Source organism: Vulpes lagopus, chromosome 17 (assembly GCF_018345385.1).
Source record: "Vulpes lagopus strain Blue_001 chromosome 17, ASM1834538v1, whole genome shotgun sequence".
Taxonomy (NCBI): domain Eukaryota; kingdom Metazoa; phylum Chordata; class Mammalia; order Carnivora; family Canidae; genus Vulpes; species Vulpes lagopus.
Genome location: NC_054840.1, coordinates 31,476,418 through 31,501,255, shown reverse-complemented (window position 1 = coordinate 31,501,255; position 24,838 = coordinate 31,476,418). Strand labels below are relative to the sequence as shown.

The following is a 24,838-nucleotide window of genomic DNA, read 5'->3' as shown; positions in this document are numbered from 1 at the left end:
GTTAGACCAGACATAAGAAAACAATGTAGCCTGGAAAAGTCCTTCTGTGCACAACTCAGACACCCTTGGCTTCTGCCCTTCAGACGCTCAAGAACTAAATCTGCACACAGAGGGCAGGCAGACAGTGCAGACAGAGGCAAGCCAGTTGCCAGCTGGGGCCCCTGCACTGGACCTGCTGCAAAGTTGCAGTGCTTCTCCTCCCCCAGGCAATGGGTTCTGGGGACAAGTGACAAGAGGCTCACGGGGGCCACACATCTCCAATATGTCCTCTGGTCTCATGTCCATCAGTGACACAGAGCGTTTGGGTTCCACCCATGTGACTCCTGTCTCTGGGTTTCCAACTCGAGAGGAAAAGAAATATCATTTATTGGCTCCAAAACCCAAATCCAAGATCCAAATAAATCCACACCTAGTCACACGACTGTGAAACTACGCAAGAGGCAATGAGAGAGCCAGAGCAGGAAGGTGCAGGCAGGGCCCCTAAAAGTGTTACAATGGGGCCATACTACTCAGCAACTGCACCTGCCTATGTTGCTGCTGCAGGGCTGGCGAAATGGATCCTGGAAAGAGGGCAGTGAGGGCGTGGTTTCGGCATCTCCCAGAATCCCCACATTTGTCTAACACCAAGACTGACTAGATGACAAAACAAGAGCCCCACAAATGACATTACAGCCCCTATGATGAGGCAGCCTTAAGGCCGAGACACAAGAGCCACAAGCCATGGATGGCAGCCACATCTGTGAGGGAAGTGGTGCTTAGCAGTGGGGCAGCCACCAAGTGTCCCCCATTTTCACAGAAAACCTCTGCTGTGCTGGACCACCGAGGACCCATGGCTGACCGAGAGGGGCTCGGCCTCCCCCATGAGGTCAGACCAGGGGGTCCCTGTGTGGTCTGAAAGGACTGCAGCAACCCTGACCCCATGAGGCTGACCTGTCCAGTCCCTTCCAGAAGAGGGTTGTACTACAGAGGAATTGCTGGTGAGGGGCCCGGGGGGGAGGGGCAGGACAGTGTTCCAGAGAGAAGTGAGGAAATGAACAGGGCCCTGGGGGTCCCCAAAGGGGCCACCATATTTCTCTAGGAGTTTGGAGCACTGAGGGCAGACCCCACACAAAGCTGCTGCCCTTGACAACAGCGGCCACACCCAGAACCCAGGACTGAGTATTTCAGAATGAGCAAAAGACTAAGAAGTGATACAATAAATGGAGGAACAAGTCAGAACTGAGGATGTCAGAGGAGGTAGCTGAACTCAAGCCCATGGTCATGGCAGAGAAAGCTTCATGGGAAATGAAGGCTGAGCAAGGAGGAGTCTGAGAGCAAGCGGACAGGATGATGACATCTCAAGACACACATGAAAAGGGGACATTTTTTACATGGAAGTTAATGAAAAGGGGCGCTGGCTCAGGTTGTGACCTTAGGTCCTGGAATCAAGCCCCATGTTGGGCTCCCTGCTCAGTGGGGAGTCTGTTTCTTCATCTCCTCTGCCTGCCACTCCCACTGCTCTCTCTCTCTCTCAAATAAATAAATAAATAATCTTTAAAGAAAAGAAAGTTTCAAGAAAAGATTATAAAGAGCTCAGCCTTCGACCAAGCAGCCCAAGAGACACAACAGAAGAGACCTGAGCAGCCTGTGGGCCAGGGCCATGATGTCATCTGTGGCTGGGCTCCTGCGACCCAGCCCGTTGGGAACATGTAGATAGACCTGCTCTGAGGCCCTCTACGAATGGTTTTTGGACCCCTGGGAGGTAAGAACTGCATGACACTCAGTGGGCCAGTCCTCAGTGAAGTTAAAATTTCCAGGGGACCTTGCGGTTCACAGCCAGACGAGGCTCACAGAACACACACCATCTCCTCACTCAAAACCTGGGAATCTGAAATACCAAGGGCGTCTTGGTGAAAATTTCAAAACAGAAGCAAAGATGGGAGAGATGGAGATGAGAGTGACCTGAAAGAAATGGTGACCACAGAGAAAAAGCACTGCTCTGCTCCAGGAGTGGGGGCAGCAGAGGCACAGCCATCTGCATGCTCTGAGAGGCAGTGTGGGGGTGGGGGCTCCCCACAGTTGGTACTGCCACGGCTACAACCACGTCCAACCCGAGGCTGTGGAACGTGCAGGAACAGCTCTCATGAACCAAGATGACCCTCACCGCACTTTACAGCATGTACTGGACCTGAATTCTGAATCCTATGAGTAACTTTTTTTTTTTTTAAGATTTTATTTATTCATGAGAGAGAGGTGGGGGCGGGGGGAAAGAGGCAGAGACACAGGCAGAGGGAGAAGCAGGCTCCATGCAGGGAGCCTGACGTGGGACTCGATCCCAGGTCCCCAGGATCAGGCCCTGGGCTGAAGGCGGCGCTAAACCGCTAAGCCACCCGAGCTACCCTCCTATGAGTAACTTAAAATAAAGTCTACAATAGAGGATTTGAACACTCACATTTTATTAAATAACTTACCAAATAAACTACATACTCACCAGTGATCTGCACATTTAATGTAGCCGCAGTGTCTGCATTTTTTGCTTCTTTTTTCATGCTGAACAAAAGAGCCTTTAAGCTACTATTCTCTTCCAAAGATTTGTCTAAATGTTGCCTTAAGTCATCCTAAGGACATAGAACAACACATTTAAAACAGATAAATCAAATTCAGTAAAACGTACGTACGAAATCAAGGCAAATTTAAGACCAGCAGACATCAGTTTTATTTCACCTATCATAAGTGATAAATCAGGACGTGAACAACAGAAATCATAGCTGTCTCCAGGTGAGCAGCAGTGTCCTTCAGAGGGGACAGAGAAGGGGGGCACGCTGTGTGTGGGGCATCTCTGCTGGAGCCCTGCCTCCTCCAGGAAGGCCCCATGGTCACCACAGCCCAGCTCCCCATCCCTTCTCAAGGAGCAGGACAAGAGCTGGGCAGCACACCAGCCCCGTGTGGTCCCTTTAGGCTCACTTCTTGGGCAAAAGCATGGGCAGATCCCGGGGCTTCACATTTCCTGAGGCAGGCACTGCCCTGCAAGAGCCCCGTTCTGTAAGCACGTGGGCTTGCCATCCCCACCACAGGTGGGAGCTGCAGATGCAGTGGGCTCCTTTCCCATCCTCTGAGCCAGTAGCAATGCCCAGCACACCATGGACATTAAAGGGGAGGGCAGAGCACTGACACACTGTGAGAGCTGGTGGCACAGGGGCCATCACAGCCACCTGCTGCCCAGAGCAGGAGGCTGCCCCACCTACATAAACACCCGCAGACATAACCCCACCAGGGGAGCGAGTGGATCTGTCTCAAGGTGACAAGGGCCCCTGCTTTCAGGAAACAGCTATCCTCATTCTTCACCCTGATGGCCCACCCAGCACACCAACCCTCTGTGTGCATGCACACTCCGGGCAGTACAGAAACGGCCATGTGGCCAGTTATGGCCAATGGTTTGTCTCCCAAAAATGTGATGAGTCCTGAAAGGGAAGGGGCTGGGCCCTGGTCCTGAACAAGGTCTCAGCCAAGGCCGGAGCAGGGGCAGTGACCCATTGTGCTCAGTTGTACACAGCCCTGCTGGGAGCATGCTGGAAAGGCTCAGGAGCAAGACCTTGGCTAAGGCCAGTTTCCTGGGCATCAGGACCTGAGGAGACCTGATGGCAGAACCAGCGTCTTCACGATGGGGAGAAGTAAAGCTTTGTGGGGGACCTCTGAGGCGGCAGGTTCTCATAACATAGACACTGGCAGATGTTCCAGAGACTCATCTCAAAGCAGCCCCGTGGCTATTCTCATTCCCACCTTATGAATGATAATGGCCAATTCAGAAGCTGGGGGAGGCAGCTGCTGAGATGGCCCAAGAGTGTTCCCACCATCCTGTGTGTCCTCCCCTCACATGGGTGGACTTGCTGACTGGATCCTAAACCACCACATGCAAGCAACAACACTTCCCTCTCAAGAGCAGGTAACTAAGGACGGCCTCCTACGCAGGTGCTCTCTGGCTCTGATCAGCAGCTGCCATGCCAGGAGGGCCTCAGGTGCCATGTACAGAGCCAAGGCTGCCTGTGTGCAAGCCTGCAAGTGGATGCCTACCTCCATCAAGCCTTCAAAGGGGACCATGACCCCACTCGGCAATATGACAGCAAGACCCTGAGTCAGATGCACAGCTCAGCTGCACTAGGACTCCTGACCACATGGGCTGCCGGTAATACATGCTGCTGGTGAAGGAGCTGCACTCTGGGCAGCGATCTCTCTCTCTCTCTCTCTCTCTCTCTCTCACACACACACACACACACACACTCAGAGGCTTAAGTGATTTGCTCAGATGGAGCTGGCCCATAGTGGCCCAGTCCACCGTCTCAACCACATGACACAACCTCTCAGTACTGACTTTTTAAAAAAAGAGGAGCTCTTGCAGATTCCACATAATAAAACTCAACTATCATGATCAGCAAGATGAAAAACACTACACTTGGCTGGATGCACCACAAAGATTTGAGGTGTGTGCCCTGCTGGGTCGAGTGCACGGATGTCCCTGCTCTCACAGAGCTAACATCTGTTGGGGAGGAGAGGACCTGGGAGCTACACTGACAGCCAATGTGCAGACCCAGCACCGCACAAGCAGCTCCGGTCCTGGTCTTCATCTTCCTCCATGGCCACAGCATGGGACCCTTACCAACACTCCTGCCCCTGGTAACCACTTTCTCATTAGCAGATGGCTTCCTCTGTTATGCAGGGACTTCTGAGTTCACTAGAGTCCCACTTATTTAGTTTTGTTTTTGCATTTTTGCTGTCAGATTTAAAAAAAAAATTGAATAGACCCTATCAAGGAGTCTTTTCTCTTGTGTTTTTTAAAAGTTCTACAGTTTCAAGTCTTATATTTAAATCTTTAATCCAATTTGAGTTGACTTCCACATACGGTATCAGGGGTCCAGTCTTCCCAGCACCAATACTGAACAGACTGTCCTTTCCCTGTTGTGTACTCTTGGTACATGATGCCATTTGTATGTGGCGTAATCTTCCTGGGATCTCCATTCTGTTCCATCCATCTATGTGTCTGTTTATGTGTTAATACCATATCTTTCCATTACTACAGCTTCCTTCACAATAAGAATTTGAAATCAGAGTGTAAAACCTCCAACTGTTTTTTCTCAAGGCAGTTCTGGCAAAATTTTAGGGGTCTCCCATGTAACTAGAAAATGGAAAATACAAATTTTAAGAAAAATAATTACACAAATTTTAAGATTTTTTAAATTTCTGTAAAAAAATGCCATTGGAATCCTTACAGGGATTGCACGGAACCTGCAGATGACTTTCAGCAGGGTGGACTGTTTTAACACTATTACTTTTCCAATCCGTGAACATGGGATATCTTTCCGTTCATGGCTCGGATTTCTTCCATCCATGTCTTACAGTTTTCAGTGTTCAAATCCTTAATTTCCTTGGTTAAAAATACTATTTTTACAATACAAAATACTATTCCTAAGTATTTTATTCTTTTTGATGCTATCATAAATGGGATTGTTTCCTCATCTCTTTAGATAAACTATTGGTATAAAGAAACACAATTGATTTCTATTATACTGATTTTGTGTCCTGCAACTTTATTAAATTGATTATTTTTTTTTTTTAATTTTATCCATTTACTCATCAGAGACACAGAGAGAAAGGCAGAGGCATAGGCAGAGAGAGAAGCAGACTCCCTACAGAGATCCCAAAGCAGAACTCTATCCCAGGACCCCGGGATCACACCCTGCGCTGAGAGCAGATGCTCAAATGCTAAGCCACTCAGGTGTCCCAGAACTGATTAGTTCTAACACGTTTTTGTTGTTGTTGTGAGTCTAGGACTTTTTACACATACAATCCTGTCCTCTGTAAACAGAGACGATATTACTTCTTCCTTTCCAATCTGGATGTCTCCTTTTCCTGCGTGCTCTTGCTACCATTTCCAGTGTTGTGCTAAGCAGACCTCATGAGAGCATATGTCTGTGTCTGGTCGCGGGTCTCAGGTAAGAAAGCAAGGTTTGGTGTTTTCCCACCAATCACGCATTGCCTGTGGCCTTGTCATAAGTGACCTTTACTGTGTTGAGGAAACTTTCTATTTTGTTGAGACTTTTTATGATGGATGGATGGCTAAGTTTGTCAAATGCTTTTCTCCATCTATTGAGATGACTGTGTGGTTTCGATCTTTCAATCTGTTTGTATTAATTAGCATTTGTTGAACCAACCTTGCATTCCAGGGGGAGTCCCACTTGGTCATAGCGCATATTTTTTTGATGTGTTCTTGAATATGATTTCCTGGTATTTTACTGCAGATTTTAAAATTATGTTCATCAGAGATATTAGCATCTAGTTTTCTTTTCTTCTGGTGTTTTTGCTATCAGGATGAGGTTGGCTCCAAAAATGGGTACAGAAGTGTTCCCTCTACTTCTATTTTCTTGAAGAGTTTAAGGAGTATTAATTCTTACTTGAATGTGCAGTAACATTAAGCCATGAAGCCATCTGGTTCTGGGCTTTTCTTTGTTGGGAAGTTTTTGATTATCATTCAATTTCCTTATTTATTATTGCTCTGTTCAGGCTTTATTTCTTCTTCTTTTCTGGAGAGACATAGAGAGAGAGAATCCCAAGCAGGGTCCATGCCCAGCACAGAGCCCAACATGGGGCTTGATCTCATGACCCCAAGAGATCTTGACCTGAGCTGAAATCAAGAGTTGGACACCTAACCAAATGAGCCACCCAGGCATGTACTTTATTTCTTCTTGGTACAGTCTTGGCAGGATGTAGGTTTCTAGGAGCTTACCCATTTCTTTTAGGTTGTCCAGTGTGCTCACTTATAAGTACTCGTAAGAGTCCCTTATGACCCTTTTTTATTTCTGAGGCATCACAGTGGATGTGATGCCTCTTTCATTTGTGTTTTTGAGTCTTCTCAGTCTAGCTAAAGGTTGGTGGATTTTATATTTTTTTCAAAAATCCAACTCAGTTTTGGTTTTCTTTCCCATTATTTTTCTAATTCTCTATTTGATTTATTTCTGCTCTGATGTTTACAATTTCCTTCATACCTCCTGTTAACTTTGGGTTTAGTTTGCTCTTCTTTTTCTAGTTCCTTGAGGTATAAAATTAGGTTGTTTGATATCTTTCTGCTTTTTTAACATAGCCATTTACATGTTACGGTTTTATTATAAGGTTAGGAAGGACAAGGACAGCCCCGCCCAGCCAGGAGCCTTGGGCTCAGAGGCTGGGTTCTAGCTGTGCTGGCTCTGGCTGACCTTGGGCACCACCTGCTGGAGGAAATCCCTCTAGTCCAACAGCAGCACATCATGGGCTTGTGCTGGATGGTGCTGGTAGGACAGCAGCTAATTGGAGCCTCTGCCTGGACCCAGGAGCACTGCAGCCACATAAGCTCTACCTCAAGCCCAAGTTCATCCATGCTTTCTCCCTCACTCAGCCTCTCACAGAAGAGAGCAGTCACACAGGAGTGGCAAGGCTAGGAAAAGCATGGACACTGCTCTCTTCAAACGCCTGTTATATAGGGTTTGGGAGCCATGCGGACAGGCAGTGCCCCCAGTGGTGGGGGGAGCCTGCTGCTGCGGCCTGACGGCAGCTAAGGGGAAGCGCTCCCCTGATCTCTGAGGTTGAAACCCCTTGTGTGCATGAATAGAAATAATGCAAAAGCACGCTCACCATCTCCTTCTGTGTGTTGCTTAGTTCTGATGCCACCTCATTAATCTTTACACGGTACTGCTGCTGCTGCTCAGCAAGGTGCTTCTGTAGAGATTTATTTTCCAGAGTAAGGTAGCTAATTTCTTCACTCACAAGTGTTGAACTATCCTGAGTTGTTGTAAATTCTTGCACAGATGACAAAATATGTCTTGCCTGAGCTAAGAGTAAAAATCAGGTATTATTATGGCATTTATGTTAAAAGGATGAAGTAGAAACAAAGTACATTCATACATCTTGACTAACACAAACTACATGCCTCAAAAACACTGACCAGCATGGAGAATGACAAAGGGACATGGATACATACCACAGAAATCCCCTTACTCGGATTTCTGTACACACATCCAATTGCGGATGGGAGGTAGAGAGACAGGAAAACAGTTTTATTCCAGGGCAAAGGTGCCTATGAAGAGAAGGCTGTGCCCGGATAGTTACGCTGGATGCCCCAGTTAGCCTGCCATGCTCCTTCCACAGCACTGGCTGCTGCTGCTCCTGGCCTGGGACCTGCCATGCAAACACAGTCTGGCAACTCCACAACTGGGAGCATGAGGGCAAGATTTATGGGATCAGGATCCAGAGGATCCAGCTTCTTGGGGAGTCCTGCTTCCAAAAGCAGAAGCCCTGGGGCCACAACACTGAGCACAGAGCTCAGCTCTGTGCAGGGCCCCCAGTCTACAGACAGGAGGGGCGGGTAAGCTCCTGCTTCCACTGGCTGCCCCTAGGCTGCAGGAGAAAGAGACATCTGCCACCTAGGAGGCAGCATCTCTCACTCTGGAAGAAGGGTAGAGGGTGTGCTCTGGCACCCAGGCACAGGCAGAAGCAAAGCCAAGTCCTCCCTGGGGAGGGACCACCTTCCTAGGCCTCGTTCCCACTAAAGATCAGCAAATCCAAGGCCCTGCAGGAGATCATATGTTCAGAGGGTTCAAAGGAGACAGTGGCAGCTTTTTGATGTTTTAAAACCTTCACACAATACAGAGCAACAAGAATCAAACATCATCTGTGAACAGCATCTCCAACAAAACCAAAGTGACAAGGCATCTCCATAAACCCAAGTGCCAACAGGTAGGAAAACCAATAGCCACAAGCCTGCAGGACGCCCCTCTCATCTCACACCCCATGGAAGCCCCAGCTGCTTTGAGGAAGGCTGTCAAGATGCTCTGTGCAGTGTGGTGGGAGCAGTGACAGCAAGCGGAAAGGATGCAGCAAGGTGCGGGGCCCAGACCTCAGCAGAACAGCATCTGCAAACAGAATGCTGCCTGGAGGGAGGGCCCAAGTGCAGGTCTGAGCGGACCTTCTTTCCTGGCTCACCTTGGAACACCTCATTGCCATGCAGGGACTTGCAGCCACTCCAGTATCTGTCCACCAGGTCGAGGAGTGCCTCAAGAAGCATCACCTCCAGGGAAGCCTTCTTCCCAGGAGGCACAGCTGAATACAGTCTGGGAGCCACCTGCAATGGAAACAGAACTATGATGCTGAGACCAAGAGTTACTGCATGATGTGAAGCCTCTGACACAGGGATGCATGGCACCGCCCATGCATCATGCGGATACCCTCGTCCAGAGATGTGCACAATGGGGCCATCCAAACTTCACAAGGCTGTAGGGGAGGCACATGGAGGCGCGTCCCTACCCTCAGACATGTGACCCTGGTGATATCCCACACTAGGAGGACAGGTAAAGGACACACTACAAGGTGACACCAAGTATGAGAGTCATGAAACCCACATCATGGTTTAAGCCCTAAGGCTGTGGGAACTCCAGTCCCACAATAGCCTGTTCTGGGCCCTCCTGAACCAGTCCACAGGGACTCCTGGAGGAGACCCTTAAAGCTAGTCCCCACCTGAATGGTCATCAGACCACTGGCACCAGAAAAGCCCTGAATATAATCAAGTCACACACTGGACCACATGGGTGGTCAGGCCAGGATGATGTGGCAAAAAGGGCTGCCAGGAGAAACTATCAAGGCTCCACCCAAGGCCTGGCCACAACAGTGCTATATCAGCATGTACATCAAAGTCTCTCTCCTCCCTGCTTTTAGAAATTACTTTACCAATCTTTAAAAATTATCAAGGAAGAGAGAATGGCCTCTGCTCTCCTGACCACTTTCCAAGTATCCTGGGATTTGGGGGTGGAGGGGAGTAGAAGCTCACATCCATCTCCAGGCCAATGACCAGACCTGGGACACAGGCTAGTCCCAGGTGCCCAGGCAGCAGCTCCAAGCAGAAGGCTAGGGAGAGCCCCGCCTAGTGCTCTGCAGTTAGCTAATATCCAGAAGGCTTTTCTACTAATGAACTTCTGAAGACCCAGAGACTCTGAAATGAGGGGAGGCAGGTAAAGCCACTTCAGGGGGGACAGCTCCTCACCTCCTGCCACCACTGCCTATCAGGAGCAAGCCCAGCAAGCGAGCACTGCTTTGCCAAGGTCACACTGGGGGTAGGGTGGCATGAAAATACTAAGGCCTGGCTGCTTGCTCTAACAAGCTAAGGCTGAGAGCATCTGGGTGAACATCTGGAACCAACATCTCCATCAGAAGCTGTATCTGCACATTTGTCCTTAGGCACAAATGACAGAGCCAGGGTCCTCAGTGCGCTCACTCAACCTTCTGTCTCCCACCTGAGGAACACAGGGTAGTGCCCTCTGCGAGAGGATGATCACCATGAGGCTGCAGCCCCAAGGCAAGGCTGCATCTCCTCCTGTAGTCACAGCCCTACAGTGACTATAGGAGTTCTCCAGGCAAGGCTCTGCACCTGGAGAGGTCCATCTTTGGTGAGTGAAGCCAGGCCTCTAGGGCACAGGGAAAGGCTGGGCACGTTGCTATCTCAAGCATATTCCTCATTCGTCTTCCTTCCCTCAATCTAGACCATGAGAGCCTGACCATACAATGACCAGACCCTCTATAAGGGCAGCCCTCTGACGCACAACCTACAGCAACCATGCCCGGAAGCCAGCCAATCACCTACAGCAACCAGCCAGGAGGCCAAACCATGACCCCTGTAATGATTGGTCCAAAGGCCAGAACTTGACCAGTTAAGTGATAAGTTCCCTAATTTTTCTCCCTGTTTACAACTCAGGACTGACCACAGGAAGTCAAATCACTCCACTAACCAACCACATGGGAGGTCAGGCTTCATTCCCCCTCCCCCATGCTCCTCTCACTCCCCTCTCCCACTCCCCTGCCAGCACTGGGTGTGTCTGCCAAACCAGCCATAGGGCAGACTTCTTGCCACAGTGTGCCCTGCCTGTGCCTGCCTGAGGTCAGCCCTAATTCCCACAACTCTGTGCCTTCATCTCCAACAAAGCCAGTGACAAAGGCAACAGAGTCATTACCCATATGTGGCTCTGGGTCACTCAGAGGGTGGGAGGACTCCCAGTCCCTACCCAGGATGAATCCTGCGTTAAACCACAGGATGCGGGATCCCTGGGTGGCACAGCGGTTTGGCGCCTGCCTTTGGCCCAGGGCGCGATCCTGGAGACCCGGGATCGAATCCCACATCGGGCTCCCGGTGCATGGAGCCTGCTTCTCCTTCTGCCTGTGTCTCTGCCTCTCTCTCTCTCTGTAACTATCATAAATAAATAAATTAAAAAAAAAAAAAAACCCACAGGATGCCTGTCCAGGACACCCTCACAGTAGGACCCCCCCCCCCCCCATGGTTCTCTGGTCAAGATGATGGACCTCACTGCTGAGACAAGCACAGCACAACTGCCCTGGCCTGTGCCTACCCTCTCTCCATCAAAGCACTGAGCATGGCGTGAAGTGGTGTGGAGCCCAGTAATACCCTTCCGACAGACCAAGACATAGCAAATGCCGGGGAGAAGCAGGTATGGAAGCTTCTCCAGGGAGTCTGGTGAGCACAGCATGGGAGCAGGGCTCAGCAGCCCCCTGCGTCACCATCCTGTCCTGCTCACCTCTCCGCTGCCACTCCTGCTGTGGGGCCTCTCCTCTTCTGGCTCTGAGACCTCTGAGTGAGAAAAGGTCCTTTCACTCCTGCCCTCAGAGGCACTGTGCCTGCTCAGAGTCTCCTCAGGGCTCGAGGGCATGGCAGGCTTCTCCAGGTGGCTCAGAAACTCCTGGTTGGCGGGTGCCTGGAATCTCCCACCAGGCATTCTTCGCTTCCTGTACTTTTCAGGAACAGGCAATGGATTTACCACCTTTTGTGTGGACAAACTTGACTTCTGAGACATGGCTGGGTCCTCAATGTCTGTGGAATCTGTAAGGAGGGTGGGATACAGCCCTCAGCAGACCAACTTCCCTGGCACAGTCATCACTACAATAGTTTATTTTTTTTATTATTATTTTTTTTCTTGTACTACAATAGTTTAAAAAGGTGTGTATGCCTGTGTGTGTGCGTGTGCATACACATGTAGAAAATCCACCCAAAAGTGATAAAACTGAGCTAAGAGCTTTAAAAAAAATCAATCAACCAATTACCGTGTTCTTGACAAAGACACGTACAACAAAGAGAAGTGAGTAAAAACCTAGAATTAGAGGGCAGCCCAGGTGGCTCAGCAATTTAGCACCACCTTCAGCCCAGGGTGTGATCCTGGAGTCCCCGGATCAAGTCCCACGTGGGGCTCCCTGCATGGAGCTTGCTTCTCCCCCTGCCTGACTCTCTCTCTCTCTGTGTGTCTCTCATGAATGAAAAAAAAAAAAAAAAAAAAAAAAGAATCTTAAAAAAACACCTAGATTTTGGAAATTACAAAGGGTTTTAACCAATTTGCCCCTGTGTACCTCAGGCCCCTGTGCACTGTATCCCTCCCTGCTGTGGTCTTGAGGCAGCACAGCTCCAGGCTCTGCCTGGGCCCCAGGTCCACACCCTCCTCGCCAGACCACCCCTCCAGTCCAGGCTGCTCTTCCCGGCTCTTGCTGCTGCGTCCCAGCATGGCTTCAATGTCTCCACAGCTCCTCAGATCTGCCATCCACAGCCAAACCCAGAACTGCCCCCCCCCCCCCGCCCCAGGAAACCTGTACCTCAAGCGCTTGTGCCTTGAGTAGACTGTAGTCCTCCACCTGCTGGGTCAGAAGTCACCTGGACACCCCTTGCTCCCCCAGCCCCATGTCCACTGCTGAACCTCACCAAGTCCGCCCGACCACTGCCTCTTCCAGGGATGGGTCTGCTGTACCCAGTGGGACAGACCTCTCCCCCGACCTGTCCTCTACAAGCAAACACACAGCAGTCACTCCGTGCCACCCCAGCCCTGCCCCAGGGACAGACACAGCCCACATGCTGCCTTACCTCTCCCTGTGACCTGTGTTCTTCCTTCTCCCCCTCCAGCCCATGGCCACTGCTTGAGCCCACTCTCCCAAAATGCACATCTGAGTCTGGCCACCATGAAGCAGAGCAGCAAGCCACGGTGAGGGTAAAAGTAAAGTCTGAAAGCCTTAACACCCCCTTCTGGATGCAGAAGATGGAAAGACTGAAAAACTGGGCTGGGTCACAGGTGTCTGAGGAGAAGCAAGAATTAGATATGCTGCGTGCACCTGGATCAACTCCTGGACAATGTCAATGGAATGCCTGGCAAAACAGGAACAGGGTCTGTGGGTTAAGTGGCAGGTAGGTTTGTGGCAAAGTTCATGTCCCTTTCTGGAGAGTTAAATGCTCCTTATTCAGGAAAGTGCCCTTGCTTTCAGGAAACCATGCTGAAATGTTTAGAAGAGACAGGACCTCCTGCTCCAAGAAAGTTCCAGAAAGACCAATGACAGTATGTCCGCGCACATGTGCATACATATGAACGCACACCCGTACAGACGTACATATACATGTGTATGCCCACACAAAAATGCACACACATACATGGTGGGGAGAGGAGGGGCACACCAGAGCAAATGCGGTAAATGCCAACTCTGGGGCATCTGGATAAGGCAGATATGAAACTTCGTTGCTCTGTGAATGAGTAGGAACCCTGTGCCACTCACAGACATGGCACCACTGCTGAGCCTCAGGATACAGGGATAGTCACAGCTGTCCCCTCCACCCCACTCCGCAGAGGCCACAGGCAACCTGAGTGGGGTCACCAGCACAACCTGGCCACTTCCCCAGGCCCCCATGACCTCACCTGAACTTGCTTCAGGGACAGGCCAGGTGAATTCACACTGGGAGGTTTTCTGACACTTTTGCCAGAGGCACGCATGACACTCCCATTTAACAGATTTACTTCTTGTCATTAAATTTTAAAATGTAATTACTGTCATAACCTGTATGTACCTATGTGTGTAGAGAAAAGCACCGCAGAACTTACAGACGAGGACTCTACGATACGGATCTACTAGACATTTCAGTGTATGAGACTCCTTCCTAAGACAGTGTAGGGGGCTGACGGCAGGCACAGTGACAACACCGACCTGCCAGGGAACTGGCCAAGGCCACATGAGCCGGCTTACCTGGGTGTGGGGTAAAGAGTGCATGCGGCCCACACTGTGGCGGGAGCTCCCCACAGTACTGGTGCTGGAGCCTCTTCTCTGGACCACACCCTCGAGAGCTGCCTTTCTTCCTCTCGTGGCCCTTCTTTATGGAGTCCCCACACTGGTGCTGCATTGAGTGGGGACTCAACAGATGTCCAGAGTCTATCGTATCAGAAAACATTTTACAAGTTTTATTTCATCAGAAATTCCCTCTTAACCTTCCGATCATGTATGGCAGCTATCAAAGACACAATGAAATAAGAAAACGGTGACTGAGCAGGTGGTTTCATAGCTGGACAACCCAGCTGAGGAAAAAGGGCAGCATGGTGCTGGCACCAAGACACAACAAGAAACAAAACACCACCCGGAATAGAGAGAGAGACTCAAGGCAACTGAACTCACACACATGCCAGTCACCGGAAGAGAAGACAGTCTCTTCATAAGGGCGAGGCAGACAAAGATTTCTTGTCGACAAAAGGACACCCAAAAGCACAAACCATATGAAGAGCAGAACTGACCACCTGGATTTCATCGACAGCCTCTGCTCTGGGAAGTACTGTTGGCAAACAAAGCAAGCCACAGATTGGGAGCGTCTGCGGCACTTCCATCTGAGAAAGGGCTCATGTGAAGACAACCACAGAGCAGGCACTCTTATGACCAATACCAAGGAGGGGGGAACAGGAGGGGAACAGACCCAAACAGCCATTCCCATCACAGTCTTCAGGGAAGTGTGTGTCAGAACTTTGAGGAACCGTGCCCCCAGAGGAGCCAGACCTGAGGGAACCAAGACCAAGCCGGCGGGGACACCCAGAGTGCAGAGGTCCTCATGCCAGCCGCTGAATCCTGGGATTTCAGCCCAAATTTGTGCCTCAACCTATGGCTGTCTTCAGGAAAATTTCTTAGAAACTCAAAACAGAAGAAATGGAGCAGTAGCATATATACAAGTCCTGGTGGGGAAGAGGCCCTGAGCAAAGACCATGAAGAAATCCACGCGGTGCCAACACTCAGTAACATCTGCGTCCAGTCTAAAGTTCTGAACCCGGCAGGTTGAGCGTTCAGCATCTCCTAAGCTAAGTGGATAACCTCGGGGGATGGGTGGGGAGGGGATGGACACTAGTGTTACCAGCCACAGGATACTTTATGTCCTCGTCTACTCTGACCTTTTAGGTCTCCCTGTCAGTAGAGCTGTAGTCAATCTGAGAAAGGACAGTTTGAACAACCACGCAGAACAACATACTTAATATACTGACAGGTATCACAATTCTCTAATCCAAACTACTGGTAGTTACAAGTTCAGAGACTTCACAAGGATTCTGTACATAAAGGTGAGTTTTCTGGAAGCACAGCTTTGTTCTGGGGAGCCAGAGATCACTAACCCCCCAGCACAAGCTGGGCCCCCTGGGCCCTTGTGGTGGAGTAGAAGCCTACCTTGGGAACTATGGAGGTCAGTCTCTCGCTCCCTCAGGCTGGAACTTGTGCTCCCAGGAGGGTTACTCAAGTCCCACTCACACTCAGCGATGAGATTCAGGACTGCCTCGTCATCTGCATCCATGACCAAGCATTTCTTGGCCGAGGGGTCAGCACACATGGCCCTAGAGTGACACAGTCTGCAAGGAAAAGCAAACTCAGTGCTGTCGCTCAAGCCTGCATCCCGCACCAGTGCACATGGACCCTGTAAAGGAAGACAAGTGCCCTGCCAGCACAGCCACAAGGTCTCCAGGGAGGAGGAGCTGGTGCACAGCAGAAAATGGCTCTGGGTGCCTCTACTAAAGAAGTCAATGCAGGACTTCCCCAGGACAAGCACTGATGAAAAGAAGGCCCTGTAATGTCGCCATGCCATCTGAACATGGTATGGAACCCCAGTAGGGGTTGAATGAAAGTTCCAGAAAGCTCCTATTCTCACATCCCCTAGTGTGTTCTCTTCCTAGCATATCTGCAACTTGACACATGTGATCAAGAAACTTAAAGGCTATGGTGTTCCTTTAAATTTGGTGTTCCAAATTTCTATCTTTACATTAAGTGAAATCTCTCCACACTGACTGAATATAAAGTGTTCTACAATACAACATCCCTACCAATGGTGACCCTCCAAATGAATGCGAACACACACAAAGGGAGTTCATTTCCAACACAGGCAGCTTACAAAATCTCTTCAAGATAACATTCAATCATATACTATGAATGTTGGTTTTTACGATATCTGATTATACTTTCAGAAATCAACATTATTTTCTACTCCTAAGAGTTTTCTTGCCCACTGCAGAGGGAAGGGACTTGGGTTCTCTTTCTAGGTCTGCCCACAGAAACCTGACACATGACACATTTCTATCTTGTGGGTCTCCATGTCACCTCTAGATCATGAGGCTGCACCCTGTCATCTATTAGGCACTCTGAGCTCTAAACTCCGTGATAGTTCAGCCTTGAGATTGTCAAGGACAAGTAAACCACAAAATATTGTTGGAAGAAATTAAAGAAGATATGAATAAATAGAAACACATCCCATCTTCATGGACTGGAAGACTAACATTCTTAAAATGTCAATACGCCCCAAAGCAACCTACAAGAATCAGTACAATACCTATTAAAATCCGAATGACATCTTTTGCAGAGACAGAAAAACACATCTTAAAATGCATCTGGAATCTCAAGGGACTCCAAATGGCCAAACAATCTTGAAAAAGAAGAGCAAGCATTAGAACTCAGATATGGCAGTAATGCTGGCATTATTAGACTAGGATTTAAAACAACTCTAAGTAATAATGCTAAGAGGTCTAATAGAAAAAGCAGACAACATACAAGAACACATGGGAAATTTAAGCAGACAATTGGAAATTCTAAGAAAAAATCAAAAGGAAATGCTAGGGATCAAATGCACTGTAAGGGAAATGAAGAAAGTCTCTGATGGGCTCATCAGTAGCCTGGACACAGCCAAGGGCACAATCTCTGAGCCTGAGGATAGCTCAATACAATCCTCCAAAGCTGAGAAACAAAGAAAGAAAAAGACTGAAAAACCCCACAGTAAAATACCCAAGAATTGAGGGACAACCATAAGGTGTAACACATGCTTAAGAAGAACATCAGAAAGAAAAGAGAAAAAGGAACATAAAAAATATTTAAAGTCTGAAAATTTCCTCAAATTAATGTCTGACACCAAACCACAGATCCAGGAAGCTCAGAGAATACTGGCAAAATAAACACCCAAAATTTGTATCAAGGAATATCATTTTCAAACTGGAGAAAATAAAAGGAAAAGAAAAAAAATGCTAAAATAAGCCAAAGGGAAAAAAACATTTTCTGTGTAGAGGAATAAATACAAGAATTACATCTGACTCCCCCTCAGAAACCATGTAAGCAACACAAGAGCAAAGTATTTAGATTACTGAAAGAAAAAACTACCACCCTAGAATTTGGTATCCTGCAAGATTATCCTTTAAAAGTAAAGGAGAAATAAAGGATTTCTCAGAATAACAGAAATTGGAATACGTTGCCAACAGACATGCCTTATAAGAAATGTTAAGTCTTTACAGGGAAGAATGATACAAGTCAGAAATTCAAACCTATATAGAAAGGAAGAGCATTAGAGCCAGAATAAAATAAAAATTTTTATTTTATCTTATTCTTAATTGATCTAACAGATAACAACAACAATATATTTGATTATGGGTGCCCACATATTAGATGCATGATTATAGCTTATGCATCGTGAAACGAATGACAGCATCTGTAATACAAGGTACAAGAGAGTAGAATTTGGAACGTTTTGTTAGTAGGAGGTATTACCACTACCTGTGAAGTACTGCAATAGTATTTGAAAGTGGGCATGTAGTAAGTTGTGAAGGTCTCCTTCATACTCTAGGGCAACCACTAAAAAAAGTAAAAATGTAAGTATATCTGATGTGCTAACAAAGGAGAGAAAATGGAATGGTATAATACACTCATTTACAACCGCAAAAGGAAGAAACAGAGAAGACAAGAAAAGGAACAAAGAAAACAAGAATGAACATAGTAGATAGATATAAATCCAACTCTATCAATACCACTTTAAACATCAATAGTCTAAACATTCCAATTAAGAGATTCAAGAACCAACTACACGTTGTCTACAAGAAACCTATTTATTTATTTATTTATTTTTTAAGATTTTATTTATTATATTCATGAGAGACACAGAGAGAGGCAGAGACACAGGCAGAGGGAGAAGCAGGCTCCATTCAGGGAGCCCGACGTGGGACTCAATTCCGGGTCTCCAGGATCATGCCCTAGGCTGAAGGTGGCGCTAAACTGCTGAGCCACCCGGGCTGCCCAAGAAACCCATTTCAAATATAAAGACATATACAGATAAAAAGTAAATGGTTAAAAACAAGTATATCATGCTGACAGTATTCAAAAGAAAGCAGAAATAACTACATTAATTTCAAATGGAATAGACTTCAAAGAAAGGAAAATTATCAGGAATAAGAGGGGCATTACAAAAAGAGAAGATCAATTTTCCAAGAAGACATTAACATCCTTAACCTGTATGCACCTAACAACAGAGCACCAAAATATACGTGGCAAAAACTAACAGAACTACAAAGAGAAACAGACGAGTCCACTGGAGACTGGAGACTTCAGCACCTCTATACCAGAAATGGGCAGACCTGGCCGGCAGAAAATCAGTAAGGACACAGTAGAATTCAAGAGCACCACCAATCAGCTAGACATACCAACATCCACCGACCACTTCATCTAACAATAGACTACACATTTTTCTCAAGCTTACATGGAACATTCAGCTAGATAAGGCACACTGGGAGCCATAAAACACATCTTAACAAACTTAGAAGAATTAATAGAATATCTGCTCTGAGACCACAATGGAATTAAACTAATAATCAGTAACAGAAAGAGAACTAGAAAATCCCAAATATTTGGGAAATTAAAAAGCAAATTCCTAGATAATGACATATGGCATGAGTCAAGAAATTTCTAGAGAAATTTAAGAATATCTTGAATTAAATTAAAACAAATATATCAAGATTTGTAGGATGCAGTGAAAACACTACTTGGAATATAATTCATAGCACTGAATGCATATGTAAGGAAAATAATAAAATCTACAATCAATAATCCAAGCTTCCACCTTAGGAAATTAGAAAAGCAGAGCAAATTAAATCCAAAGTAAGCAGAAGAAAAGAAATAAAGATTAGAGCAGCAATCAATGAAATTGAAAACAGGAAGTCTACAAAGAAAAAAATCAACAAAACCAGAAGCTCGTTCTTTACAAATAAAATTGAAAAATCTCTATGCCAGGTTATAAGAAAAAAAAAGATACAAATTACTAATATCAGAAGTGAAAGGGGGATTGTGATGACAGATATAATGGACATTAAAAGGATAATGAAGAAATACCGTTAACAACTCTATGCCTACAAATTTGATAATCTAATGAAATGGACCAGTTTCTGGAAACACACATTCTATCAAAATTCACAAAAGGAGAAATGGATAATCTGAATAGATGTGTATATATCAAAGACACTGAATCAATAATTAATAACCCTTTAAAACACAAGGTCTAGATGGGTTCATCGGTAAATTCCAAAAAACATTGAAAGAAAAAAATTTTTTTTTTTAAACTTAGTCTTTTAAAAGTTATTTTTTTTTAAAGACTTTATTTATTCATGAGAGACACAGAGAAAGAGAGAGGCAGAGACACAGGCAGAGGAGAAGCAGGCTCCACAGGGAGCCTGATGTGGGACCTGATCCCCAAACTAGGATCATGTCCTGAGCCAAAGGCAGACGCTCAACCACTGAGCCACCCAGGCGTCCCTGAAAGAAAAAAATTAAATGAATTCTCTATAACCTCTCCAGAAGATAGAAACAGAGAGAATACTTTCTAAGTCCTTCAATTTGGCCATCTTTATTTTAACATGTAGAAAACTACAGGCCAATAGCTTTCATGAATACAGATGCAAAAATCCTCAACAAAGTATTAGTATATTGTATCCAACAATGTACAAAAGAATTATATGCCACAACCAAGTGGGATTTATTCAAGGCATGTAAGGCTGGTTCAACATTTTTTTTTTTAAGATTCATAACAGACACACACAGAGAGAGGCAGAGACATAGGCAGAGGGAGAAGCAGACTCCACGCAGGGAGCCCGACATGGGACTCGATCCCGGGTCTCCAGGATCACTACCCCAGGCTGAAGGTGGTACTAAACTGCTGGGCCACTGAAGCTTCCCTGGTTCAACATTTTGAAATCAATGTAATCATCACATCAACAGATTATAAAGAAGAAAACTCATATGCTCATATCAACGGATACAGAAAAAACATTTAACAAAATCCAACATCCATTCATGTTCAGCAAACTAGGAATAGAGGGGAACTCCTCAACTGGATAAAGAACACCTAAGAAAACCTGCAGCTAAGATGACACTCAGTGGTGAGAAACTAGCTGCTTCCTTGCTAAGACCAGGACAAGGCAAGGATGGCCTCCCCCACCTTTTTAAAAAGATTTTATGGGATCCCTGGGTGGCGCAGCGGTTTGGCGCCTGCCTTTGGCCCGGGGCGCGATCCTGGAGACCCGGGATCGAATCCCACGTCGGGCTCCCGGTGCATGGAGCCTGCTTCTCCCTCTGCCTATGTCTCTGCTTCTCTCTCTCTCACTGTGTGCCTATCATAAATAAATAAAATTAAAAAAAAAAAAAAGATTTTATTTATTTGACAGAGAATAAGAGAGTGAGAGCACAAGCAGGCAGTCAGGCAGAGGGAAAGCAGGCTCTGTGCTGAGCAGGGAGCCCAACGCGGGGCTCGATCCCAGGACCCTGAGATCATGACCTGAGCCGAAGGCAGACACTTAACCATCTGAGCCATCCAGGTGAAGGGTGGCCCCTCTCATTCCTTCTTTTAAACATAATACCAGAAGTCCCAGCTAATGCAGTAAGACAAGAAAAGGAAATAAAAGGTATACAGATTGGGAAGGAAGAAATAAAACTGACTTTGTCACAGATACATGATTGCCTATGTAGAAAACCCCCAAGAATCAACCAAAAACAAGGGAAAAAAAATCTCCTGGAACTAATAAGCAATGATAGCAAGGCTATCAAATACAAAGACTTATGAGTCGCATTGTGACCTCCACAACCAAGATATGAAGTCTCAAAACCCTGTACCTCAGAATGTGACCTTATTTGGAAATGGGGTCTTTATAGAGGTAATCAAGTTAATATGAGGTTAGGCTGGGCCCCTAATCCAACCTGACTGGTATCTTTTGGGGAAACTGGGATACAGAAGCAAACATGCAAAAGGAGAGATTCTGTGAAAAGACAGGAGGAGAAAAAAGACAGCCATGTGAAAACAGAGGACTGGAGAGATGTATCTGCAAGCCAAGGAACACCAAAGATTTCCAGCAGACTACCAGGAGAGTCATGAAGTAGATTCTCTCACACAGAATCAACTCTTCCAATACCCTGATTTCAGACTTCTACCCTTAACTGTGAGACAGCAAATTTCTGTTACTTTAAGTCACCCAGTCTGTGGAACTTTGTCACATCAATAGGAAAACTAATACACAGGGTTAATATGCAGAAGTCAACCTCTTCCAACATACCAGTAATGAACAAATGGCATTTCAAATGAAATAGGGTAGTATTATTTACATTAGCACCCAAAAAATAACAGCTTATGTATCATTTAACAAAACACGTACAAGATCTGTTTGAAAACTACAAACCTCTGATACATGAATCAAAGAAGAACTAAATAAACGGACAGGTATTCTATGCTCACAGAGACGAAGACTCAATATTGTCAAGGTGTCAGTTCTTCCCAACTTGATCCGTAAGAATTATTGCAATCCCTGTCAAAATCCCAGCAAGGTTATTTCATGGATATTGACAAACTGATAATTTATATAGGGAGGCAAGACTCAGAACAGCCACCAAAATACTGAAGAACAGTCAGAGGTCTGATACTACCTGACTCATAATCAAAGAGGCTAGGAAACTTTGTAGTGTTTGTCTCTCTAGGAGCCACCAAGCCCATTCATGAGGCTCCACCTTTATGACTTAATCATCTCCCAGACGCCCACCTCCTAACACCATCACCTAGGAGGGTTAGAATTTCAACATATGAATTTAAGGGGCCACGAACATCCAGACCATCACACAGGGTAACGGGAATAGCTGTCTACACAGTAATTAACCTAGTTTGGAATGGGGAGGTAAGGAGAGTGGGGGCTAAAGGGGATCTGATGAACAGGAGACCCCAAGGATTTAAAATTGATCCTGAGACATTGGAACAGAAACTGGCAATGTATAGCCACAGGTCCAATCCAGCCTACTGCCTATTTCTGTAATAAAGTTCAATTGGAACACAGTCATTTGTTCAAGTATTACCTATGGCTGCTTTCATGCTACAAAGGTAGAATTCAAATGTTGAGAACGAGATCATGTGGTCCACAAAACCAAAATCATTCACTCTCCAGTCCTTTTCAAAAAAGAATTGGTCAGGGGGAGGGGCAAGATGGCGGCAGAGCAGGGTCTCCAGGTCACCTGTCCTCAGCAAATTACCTAGAAAACCGTCCAATCATCCTGAAAACCTACGAATTCGGCCTGAGATTTAAAGAGAGACCAGCTGGAACGCTACAGTGAGAAGAGTTCGCGCTTCTATCAAGGTAGGAAGACGGGGAAAAAGAAATAAAGACACAAAAGGCCTCCAAGGGGGAGGGGCCCGCGAGGAGCCGGGCTGAGGCCGGGGCGAGTGTCCCCAGGACAGGAGAGCCCCGTCCCGGAGGAGCAGGAGCTGCACCGACCTTCCCCGCGGAAAGGGGCTCCCCGGGAATTGGAGCAGGATCCCCAGAAAGGCGGGGACGCCCTCGGGCTCCCTGGGACAGTAACAGAGGAACTGCGCCCCGGGAGATGCGCCGAGCTCCCTAAGGGCTGCAGCGCTCGGCGGGACCCGGAGCAGCTCGGAGGGGCTCGGGCGGCGGCTCCGCGGAGGGGGCTGCGCGGCTCCGGGAACAGCTCAGCGGCGGCGGCTCGCGCAGAGGAAGAAGCTCCGCGCGGAGGGGGCTGCGCGGCTCCGGGAACAGCTCGGAGAGGCTCGGGCGGCGGCTCCGCGGAGGGGGCTGCACCGCCGGGAGCGCGAATCCAACAGCGCAGGCCCCGGAGCACAGGGCGCCGGAACACAGCCCAGGATCCGGCCTCCCCCGGGACAGGCAGAGGCCGGGAGGGCCCAGGACAGCAAGGACGCTCCTGCCTGGAACTGAGCAGATCAGCGGCCCCGCCCCGGAGCCCCCAGGCCCTGCAGAAGGAGAGCCCCGGAGCTACTGCGGGGGCTGGATCCAGGGTCCCAGAGCTGCCCCCGCCACTGTGGCTTCCTCCCGGGGCCTCACGGGGTGAACAACCCCCACTGAGCCCTGCACCAGGCAGGGGCAGAGCAGCTCCCCCAAGTGCCAACACCTGAGAATCAGCACAGCAGGCCCCTCCCCCAGAAGACCAGCGAGACGGACCAGTTCCAAGGGAAGTCAAGGGACTTAAACTACACAGAATCGGAAGATACTCCCCCGTGGTTTTTTTTGTTTTTTGTTTTTTTGTTTTTGTTTTTGGTTTTTTTTTTTTTTTTTTTTTTTTGTGCTTTTTTTTTCTCTCTTTCTTCTTGATTTCTGATTGCTTCCCCCACCCCCCCTTTTTTCTTTTTTCTCCTTTCTTTCTTTTTCTTTCTTTTTCTTCTCTTTTTCCCCTATTTTTTTCTTCTTTCTCTTTTTTCTTTTTCTCTTTTCTTTCCTTCTCTCTCTTTTTCTCCTTTTCCCAATACAACTTGTTTTTGGCCACTCTGCACTGAGCAAAATGACTAGAAGGAAAACCCCTCAAAAAAAAGAATCAGAAACAGCCCACTCTCCCACAGAGTTACAAAATATGGATTACAATTCAATGTCAGAAAGCCAATTCAGAAGCACTATTTTACAGCTACTGGTGGCTCTAGAAAAAACCATAAAGGACTCAAGAGACTTCATGACTGCAGAATTTAGATCTAATCAGGCAGAAATTAAAAATCAATTAAATGAGATGCAATCCAAGCTAGAAGTCCTAACGACGAGGCTTGACGAGGTGGAAGAACGAGTGAGTGACATAGAAGACAAGTTGATGGCAAAGAGGGAAACTGAGGAAAAAAGAGACAGGCAATTAAAAGACCATGAGGATAGATTAAGGGAAATAAATGATAGCCTGAGGAAGAAAAACCTACGTTTAATTGGGGTTCCCGAGGGCGCGGAAAGGGACAGAGGGCCAGAATATGTATTTGAACAAATCCTAGCTGAAAACTTTCCGAATCTGGGAAGGGAAACAGGCATTCAGATCCAGGAAATAGAGAGATCCCCCCCTAAAATCAACAAAAACCGTTCAACACCTCGACATTTAATAGTGAAGCTTGCAAATTCCAAAGATAAGGAGAAGATCCTTAAAGCAGCAAGAGAAAAAAAGTCCCTGACTTTTATGGGGAGGAATATTAGGGTAACAGCAGACCTCTCCACAGAGACCTGGCAGGCCAGAAAGGGCTGGCAGGATATATTCAGGGTCCTAAATGAGAAGAACATGCAACCAAGAATACTTTATCCAGCAAGGCTCTCATTCAGAATGGAAGGAGAGATAAAGAGCTTCCAAGACAGGCAGGAACTGAAAGAATATGTAACCTCCAAACCAGCTCTGCAAGAAATTTTAAGGGGGACTCTTAAAATTCCCCTTTAAGAAGAAGTTCAGTGGAACAATCCAC

General features: G+C 47.1%; 1 protein-coding gene across 2 annotated transcripts in view; it reads right to left on the bottom strand.

The window, feature by feature from the left end:
• Nucleotides 1-24,838, bottom strand: part of CEP72 (centrosomal protein 72) — a 42,016-nt gene that overhangs the window by 2,236 nt on the left and 14,942 nt on the right. For both annotated transcript variants that reach the window (XM_041731453.1, XM_041731454.1), the window contains 6 exons: nucleotides 15,505-15,683; nucleotides 14,056-14,238; nucleotides 11,583-11,884; nucleotides 8,986-9,124; nucleotides 7,639-7,835; nucleotides 2,471-2,597 (listed from right to left, as the gene is read on the bottom strand). In XM_041731453.1, the coding sequence (XP_041587387.1) occupies nucleotides 2,471-2,597; nucleotides 7,639-7,835; nucleotides 8,986-9,124; nucleotides 11,583-11,884; nucleotides 14,056-14,238; nucleotides 15,505-15,683 (1,127 nt within the window). The remainder of the gene's footprint in view (nucleotides 1-2,470; nucleotides 2,598-7,638; nucleotides 7,836-8,985; nucleotides 9,125-11,582; nucleotides 11,885-14,055; nucleotides 14,239-15,504; nucleotides 15,684-24,838) is intronic.